Here is a 9,213-nt window from a genome sequence, read left to right as displayed (position 1 = left end):
TAATACGTTTTGTCTAATTTATTTTTGTATAATGAATGATGATTGCTGCAAAAATACTTATTCTCTATTTGAGTCATTTATTTCGAACACATATAAAGTTGAAATAATATTTTGCACTATTCTCGAAACAAGGGGCTCGTTTCAGTCATAGAATTTCTTCCACATTAAAGTTGTTGGTCGAAATATCAAAATCGGGAACATAACAGTTTCCGTGAGGTCCAGTTTTGCACTGATCCCGCCTCGTCTTACAACCGCCATTAAAATCGCTGAGATGCGACCGCTATTAAAGTTACGCTTCGTTCCGCTCCGATGATGCGGACTATACTTTGCACCGGTACGCGAGTTCTTCATATTTATCACAATGTGCCTACATTTTGAATGGGTAGATTGTTATTGTAGTCTTACTTACTGTGGTAAAATACAATGAACAGTATATATGGTATAATAAATAAATTTAAGAAAAAATTAATTGTTTAACGTTACAAAGATACGCAACAACAGTCAATAATCTCGCGAGGACTTGTGTTCTCGATATAAATATCAGACTAACATTCAGAATAACATTCGATACAAATATACACATTGTGTATCACGTCATTAAAATAATTAAAAAATATCTGGTTTTTATACATACATTCTATAGTAAATAATAAAAATATCTAAGAAAAAATGTTGTAAGGAAATAAATTGATGAGAGATTGATGATGGAAAGGTGAAAACACAACAAAAGATCTTATTGTTATTAGAAGGAATAGGATTCGACGATGAGGAGAGGGGACTCGGTATCAATGAAAGAGATGGAGATCCATATATTTTACACTATGGTGGGCGGTTGTAAGACTGCCGGCGCTCTTCTGACCTTCAGCGCTTCCGGGCTCATGGCACGCGTCTGCTTCGCGATGCGATTGTAATCATACACGCCCTGGCTGCCATCTAAGCTAGACTTTCTTGCAAAGGTCTTTGCATGAGACGAATTGATGGACTTTTGTTGATCCATCGATGCACCGTTACTATAAAGTGCATCTGCCGCGATGCTGCCCTCCTCCTCCACCTTCTGTCGGTACCGTCCGCGACGCATTCTCAGCAGCGAGTACACGCTGATGGAGATCAGCAATAACAGAAATAACAGGCCGACTGCCACGGCTGCGGCTATTACGCGCATCTCCGTGGGGTCTCTCACTATCAATTTGATGTTCGTTGAGTCCTGACCCTTCTCACTTTCCACTAACAAAATATATATCCGAGCGTCCTCCTTTCGCAAATCCTTGATTTCCAGCTTGGCCCAGTAACAGTTGGTCACCATTTTATTCTCGATGATGGGTTCCAATGGTAGAGCATCGTATTTTGGATTAATGCTCTCTCCTGTTGAAAATTCAAAGGATTAAATAAAAAACAAGCAATGTAAACACGATTTATTAGCGACTTGACTCGATCATCAAAATTATGTCATGTGTTATGATTATCAAAATTAAATTCTCGTGCAGTTGAACTGTATAATTTAAATTTATCTAGCTTGATTATTATTGGAATTCTATTTTCTAAAAGTATGAATAGAACTGCATAATTTCTATAATTGTTAGTATTAATTCAGTATTTCCAAGAATAGTCTGTTTTACGGAATCGAAAAGACTTATTTAATGGTGAATTCGATTCACTCGCACTACACTGGATCAATGTATATTAAAAGCTGCTTTATATAAAATATCTGAATGCAGTGATACAATATAATCAACTTTGACAATGAAATGATATACATATATTTTGTTAAATAACGTGACAATATCATTAATAGATAGTTAATCGTTCAAAATATATATACTTTTATATCTAACTTTGCTAATTTTATGCAAAATAGCTTTTAGTATTGCATTGATCTAATGTAAAGCAAGTGAACGAATTCGATATAAATAAGAATCGAATTGAGACTGTTTTGAATTGTGGTTGAGCAAAATCACGTGGTTGAACATCAAAATGACGTTTTTCTATACCGGCTCGAAGATGAGAACTGCCCCACTGCCAAGCGACCAGTTTCGGTGGCGGTCGCGAGCAAAATCGGAATTTGAGCCTGTGCACAGGTTCCCCGGCCCATCCAACGGACTCTAAGAGGTTCTCGCCTAGCAATGGTTTGACCTGGATCTCCGGCGGTCCAGTCACGTGTAGCACATAGCGTATGCTACTGGAAGTCTCTCTTTTAACACCGTTGATTGTGTTGAAGGCAATGCAACGGTATTCTCCCTCGTCGGACCACATGATATTTTCGAGGTGGAGGCGTCGACCACCGCCTTTGTTCTGCACGCGATTCTCTATCGGCTCCGCCAAGCTACCGCGAAGATGCACCCATCTATATTGAGGGGACGGATTAGCTTCGAACTCGGAGCACTCAAAGGGGGCCATAGCGGAACCCAGCAACGCCATATCTTCCACGTTCATGGACGTGACATTTCCGTCTTTGCTCTTCTCCTTCGGTCCATCTAAGAAATACGCATGTTTTTTATCTTGTATCTGTCAGTCAAGTGGAATAAACGTTCTTTTTTACATCGAATAAATAAATAAAACAATATTATATAAAGGGAAACGGTTTAAATTACGTTGAAACTTTTATGCAGGAGAAAAGAGTTAAGCATTTAAGAATTACTTTCACAGTAGCACGATGCATAATCTTATTGTACATAAAAAATTTTATATGTGATGCAATTCTATAAGGAAGAGAACAACCTTGTCATTCTGAGGAAAGGCATTAAGCGATGCGTAGATTGCTTTTAAATAGTTACGAAGGAGAAAGGTAGCAGGGAAAGGAAAATGGCAAAGTATATCGGAGCGAGATACATAATGTAATTCTACGAACATTGCACATCGAGCCTGTAACTCGCGGGAGCGCTTTCACCGACGTTGTTCGTCGCCTTGCATGAGTACAAGCCGGCATCACTCCTTGTGACCGGCTCGAAGTGCAATTTGGCACTCCACATAGTGTCGTTCAGCTCTGTCGTTTTGCCTTGTGTTAGCGATGGTGACGACGAAGATGTGGCATCAATTAACAAGCGGTCGAGCGGTACCGAATCTTTGAACCATTTGATACTTGGGACTGGATTAGCATCCGCCTGGCACTTCAGGTTCAAGAAACTCACCGAATCCTCCGGAGCAGCCATGAGCGGCTGCGGACCCATCTCGAGTCGCACTTCCGGCGAATCTGAAACCGCAAAGCACTGCTGTTATGCATGTGTTGACTTTGCTTTGTCCAGCTTAGGAGCACAAACGAACCGCTTGTCCTCAAGTCATTTTAGATTCGTCACAGTAATGAAAATTATTTAGAAAGTATTTTAAAAAATAATAATGTAAAGATGAGAAGCAAACTTTCAAAATGCGTTTTGTCCAAAATTTGTCATTTTCAGAAAATGAAAAATAAAGAAACTATGGATTCAAGAAAATTACATATTTTACAGAAAATAATGATATATCAATCAGTAGGATGTGGAATATAAAACAAAATTGCTAACAACTAAAATATTAAACAAAGGCATTTTGTTTGTCTATAATTAAAAAAACACATTGCATTTTGAAATGTCTATGTTTTTTTCAGCATATAAATTAACGAAAAAATGCTTTCTGAACATCTCAAAGTAGCTTGTAATATACGTATAAATCTTTCAATACCGAATATTACATCATTTCGAACTAAAAAAATGAAATTTGGACAAAACGCATTTTGAAAATCTGCTCCTCATATATCTAGTTTAATAATAATATAATATACAATAATAATAATAATAATAAATAATTATTATTAAAAAAAACTTTTTAACACACGTAACATCTATTTTTTTAAATATATTAAATTAAGATGCGCAAAGATAAATTTGTCAAGTTGCAGAACAATTATAAGAACAAAATGAATTTTAATTTTTATTTCAAAAGAAATATTATTAGAAATATTATTTTAATAATTTTTTAATAAATTTCTTTGATTATTGTTTGATATTTGAGAATATTGATAAATACTTATAATTTTTGGTTGTTCCATAGCTCTATACAGATTTTACGTACAATGAACATCCAGTCGCGTCTCTGTGCTCATCGGTGTTAAGCTCGTCGGATGCATGGCTACACATCGGATCGGCAGACCGTGATTCTCCCTTCGACCACGCACCCGTAGAAAACTATGAGCCGCCCAGGTTTTCGGATTATCTACCTCCGTTGCGTTGCTTTGCGACGTGTAAGATTTCTCCTCCTTGTTCCCTATGAACCTGCCGGACAAATTTGTGGGCAAATTGTTAAGTATCAGACTTAACACCTCATTTAATTTTAAGCAGCAGACTATAATTTAAAGATTAGTTATATTCTAAAGATATAGTTATAGTTCTCACAACGGAAATTTGACACAAATAATAATTTCCACTTTTGCTTAAAAAATTGATTCCAAGTTAAAAAAAATCAAAAGAGAGTCCAATATCTAAATTTATTAGTTTTAAGCATGAAATGAGCTTATAAATAATATAACATTGAATTATATAAAGAGATAATTCCATTCAAAAAATATTAATTATATAAATTATATATAAATTATATATATATTTTTTGAATGGAATCATATCTCTTTTTATATAATTCAATTTTTTTAATAAATAAATGTTTTACAAAGTGTTTCATATTTTATGTCAAAATATATATCAGAATAAAATATGAAATATTTTAAATGATTTTAATATTTCAATATACAAGAATGATTAAAAAAGATATTGTCTTCTAAAAAAAAAAATATCGATATTTTAAAGGACTGTTACATATACGTTCTATCTTTTAAAATTGTGAGAAACTTTTATTTGAAAAATATCTTTTTCAATTATATATGCCAATGTATTTTGAGGTCTCCATTTTTTTTTCTTCGTTCCATATTCGATATGTTATGAAGGCGCGTAAACGGAAGCTGGATGCTTACGATTAATCCAGAACAATATGGTTCCATATGCAGGACCGTTTCCGCGAGTGGTTCACATAAATCCATCAGTTTCCGTTAAATGGACCGACCTTCTTCCCATAAAAAAAGAAGAGTGCCATCGAGAAGGTCTATATCCTTTTCTAGTGTGATTCACAGGCGCGGCAGTGATGGCTGACGGGGCTACGCTTGCGGCCAGTTTCTCGGTTTCTATGGCTATAATCTACATAATTATACTCGACATGGCCGTGTCCGCAACGCGAAGAAAAAGAAAACCGGGCAGGGATCATTAAACCGCGTGGCTATTATCGGTCGTAAAAGAATGCGCGGCTGATATTGTTTCAGACGAGTCCTATCGGACCGAAAATTCTTCATTAGTACCGTGACCCTAAAATAAATGCGTGGGAACATAAATGTTACGAGCTGCTCTCCCGAAGTACAATTCGATCGTCGCTGTATGTCTTCCATATAAATGTGCAAAAGTAAAAAGTCGTAACTCCAACGCAATAAAATAAAGAAGCTAAATTACAATCGGACCCACCCGTCACAAAAATTTAAAGGACGTACAAAGGAGAGGTTTATGAGAGATTAGAACGGCTTTCAGACGTTATTTACATGTGTTTCAAGAAGTTACACACAATGAGACGGGATAACGGCCAAGCCCTCGCATCGGAAACTTAGCTTACTTTTCTCAAAAGACCCATTCATCAATGGGTCCCCCTCATGAAGGAGCTACATATGCCACCGTTCAAGACTTAAATTACACCCGCTGGTTTCTTGCCTCTCGCTCTCTCCCGCTGGGAACGATCGGGGCATAAGCTTCCAAAAGAAGCGCGTGCCATCCTGAGGAACAGATGTTTTACATCGCATAAGAACATAGATAAGGCGCGGCTAAATTCAGCGAACCGTAAACCAAAACGACGATCCCTCCGCGTGGCCCTTCCCTGCATAAACATAACGTCACGGCTTCTTGCACCAGACCAGCTCTCGGATCAGCGGGCAGCGTACGAATCACCGTGATGTTCCACTGTGATGTTTGAAAACGGCCGTATTTTCTGAGAGGTAAGAAAACAAGTGCAGGCACGTAACGTAGGAATGTGCATAAAGCGCGCTACTTAGTCTGCCGACGAGGCGTCGCTGCATCATCAAACGCAATTCGAAACTGTTATTTTGGACCTCCTAGCGATCAGTTCAATCACAAAAGAGCTATACTATCAGTAAATATTCGAGAATTGCTCTAGGATTGATACACTGATGTTCGACGTCAGTAGGTAATGTATATATCTTCAAGAATAAGATTTATGAGTAAAATTTCTTGTTGGTGCGTTATTCTTGAGAAAGATAAATACATTTTGTATAATCACTCCTAGAATGTTCAAATATTTTAATCCCCAAGAATGAATTATAAGCCTTAGGAGAATAGTTTAAAATATACAGAAAAGTCCACATTTATAGATAATATTTTAAGAACGTTTTTTTTTACCTTTTTGTCACTGTTTATTTTCAAGAATTTATTCGTAAAAAGAAATAAATTATTGAATATTCTTTTAAATCATTCTTTTAGATCATTATTAAGATTTTGTTCCATCAAGATCAGCAGACACGGTCAGCATTCCGATAGTCATCCGATTGTGCCCGAAAGTAAAAAAAAATATTTAACTTCTAATCGCCCTATCTCAGGTAAAAGGTCGTCTGAGACAAATGGGCCCATCCATAATTATCTGATATAAATACTAAACCTTTTAACATTTTTTTTCTACGATTTTTTTTATTATCATCCTTTTTATCGGCGTCATGTTAGAACACTTCTTAGTGAGAAATAATCACGCGTACAATTTTTCCTTATTATCGAGGTAAAAAATTCAGAAGATAAATGCTTTAGGTATTTATCTATGTTATATTGCGTTAAATCGATATCAGACATTCCGATAAAATGTTCACTGCACATTCCTACCACTATCTTACAGTTTTTAAATTCTTTTTCAATTTTTAAATTATCTCTTTTTTTCTTGTACATTTTATTTTCACGTTATCAACATAATTTTACCGCGACGCAATACGTATTGTTCGAATGTTTAAGGACAAAGTGTCAAAGCTTACCATTTGATAACGGCGGGTGGATTTCCGTATTTTGAAATGCAGGAAATCATTACTTCCTGCCCCTCCTGCAGCATTAGGGTGGCGCCCAAAATGGTCCCCCCGTATTCCAGTTGAGGTTCTTTAGGTTTCACTGGAACACGCATTAGGGTGCATTTTAGATAAGATAGAGTGAGACAGAAATAGTTGTGTGTTTGGTTCCCTCTGCTTCCTTTTACGGATAGTTATGACCGTGATCTTATCATTATGTGCTCTTACAACAGGGAATAGCTAAAAGGAACCGATTGTGCCACTCTCGACCAAATTTCCATTAACACGGATATTGCAAAATTACAGGAAAGTAGAGCATAACGGCTGCTTTGTGTGTTTCCTTGCATCACTCGAGGTCAATGTTCGCGAAATATTAACGATTCTTCCAAACGACTCAACGCGCTTCAACGAAATAGCCTTGGCCATAAGTACAAAGCATCCTCACAAATTAACGTAAACATTTTATAACTAACGAAAAATAAATTAAAAGCAGTTTCATTGGAAAATGGTATTTGTTTTTATAATCATATATTCAAATATTTTAGTTTTTATAATCATATATTCTAATATTTTTTTGACCTTTATTACCATTTTTTCAAACAAATAAATTGAGGAGAGCGCTTTATATTTATACAGCCAAAGTTATATTTGAGATTGCAATAAACATGTCAATATATTGCAAACGATATCAAAATATAAAAGTGCAGTAGCATGCGCAAGCAATGAAAGTGTTAACTTTTTCATAATAATTTTATTTGTTGTCTTTGCATTTACCTTTAAATATACTATGCAACTATAAATTATATAAGTAGTTATTTTATATGTAAATAATCATATATAATACTTGAATAACTGAAAAAATAATAAATTTTAGTAAATATCTGTTTAAAGTTTTAAGTGTTTATTAAATGTAAATATATATTTATTTGTATATAAAAACCATTAATTTGATTTAACTATTATTTTTCATTGAGTAAATTTATTTACTATAAATAAATGTTTACTTAATATTATTCAAAGAAATATGTATCAAGATTAGCAAATTTCTTTCAATGTAGCATCAAACTCCTTTTTTATTAAAAAAAAATAATATATTTACTTTTTTCTAAATTACTTGTATGAAAAATATATACGCGATAAATCTAAGATGTAACGTCTTGCCGAAGGTTGACGGAATCAAATCGGATTCTCACCCTTCACGAGCAGTCTCGATTGTTCGGATGAGAGTGCGTCTTGGCGGGTAAAATCGCTGGAAGTAACCTGGCACTCCCAGAAGCCATCGTCAAAATATAAATTGGCTCGTCTTATCACAAGGGTACAGTCGCCGCTGCTGCGGCTGTTCGCCCACTCGTACTTATCTGGTTGTATGCCTACCGGTCTCCGATCCTTCTGCCAGATGCACTGGCCACCCTTATTCTGTACTATGCAACGTAATTTCACGTCATCGCCAGACGACACTTCCTGGTAGGGTTGCGGTTTCTCTAGAAATTGTTGCTCGCCAAAAACAAAGATGCGAGAAATGCAGATGACGAGAAGGAAATCGAGCAAACGAATCGAGCGATCGAACGTCATCTTTGCGGGACTAGAAAATTCACAATCGACTCAATCAAGACATCTTCAGCGACTGTCGCGAAAAAGATTCGTCCAAAGATTTGGGGCTGTCTTCCGACGTGCGGATCGTACGAATCGTAAGACTCACGGATTTGGAGAACGCTTGGGGAACACTTTTATCGCGTGAACAGACTGATAATCCAATGGCTTACAAATCGGGACATCTTAAAATACGCAGGTCAAATATTTGTGAGGATTATATATTCGAATGTTTGTAGGGATTTTGTAGATGGAATTCCATGCAGACTCTTAAGGCTGCAGAGATTCCTTCGACTTGTGTCCTTCGTAGAAAATAATCGGAGCGGCAACATGTGAAGAAACACGTGCACGCGTGATCGAAGATCAAACACAATTCGCAAGATCCGTAACACACACCCGCGCTATATGTTCGCCAAGTCATAGATCGCGCTCGCAGATAAACGCACCATTCTCTGCCGTGGATTTCGCCATCGATCGGAGCAAATCACTCCTAATCACGGAACGTTCACTCGCGAGTCTCCCGTTCGGAAATCCGTTGAAGCGGTGCGAGCACGCCCGAGGTTTGC

The 9,213-nt window shown here is 36.5% G+C and overlaps 1 protein-coding gene across 1 annotated transcript; it reads right to left on the bottom strand.

Moving 5' to 3' along the window:
* Positions 1-814: 814 nt before the first annotated feature.
* Positions 815-8,629, bottom strand: LOC105626414 (hemicentin-2-like). The gene is made up of 6 exons (XM_012207713.1): positions 8,251-8,629; positions 7,031-7,160; positions 4,042-4,241; positions 2,846-3,187; positions 1,989-2,471; positions 815-1,362 (listed from the first exon to the last, which is right to left on the bottom strand). Exons 1-6 carry the CDS (start codon positions 8,627-8,629, stop codon positions 815-817), a joined length of 2,082 nt encoding a protein of 693 aa, XP_012063103.1.
* Between the last annotated feature and the right edge of the window lie 584 nt (positions 8,630-9,213).

The sequence above is a fragment of the Atta cephalotes genome (assembly GCF_000143395.1).
Source record: "Atta cephalotes unplaced genomic scaffold scaffold00005, whole genome shotgun sequence".
Taxonomy (NCBI): domain Eukaryota; kingdom Metazoa; phylum Arthropoda; class Insecta; order Hymenoptera; family Formicidae; genus Atta; species Atta cephalotes.
This window is presented reverse-complemented; position numbering and strand designations above follow the sequence as displayed.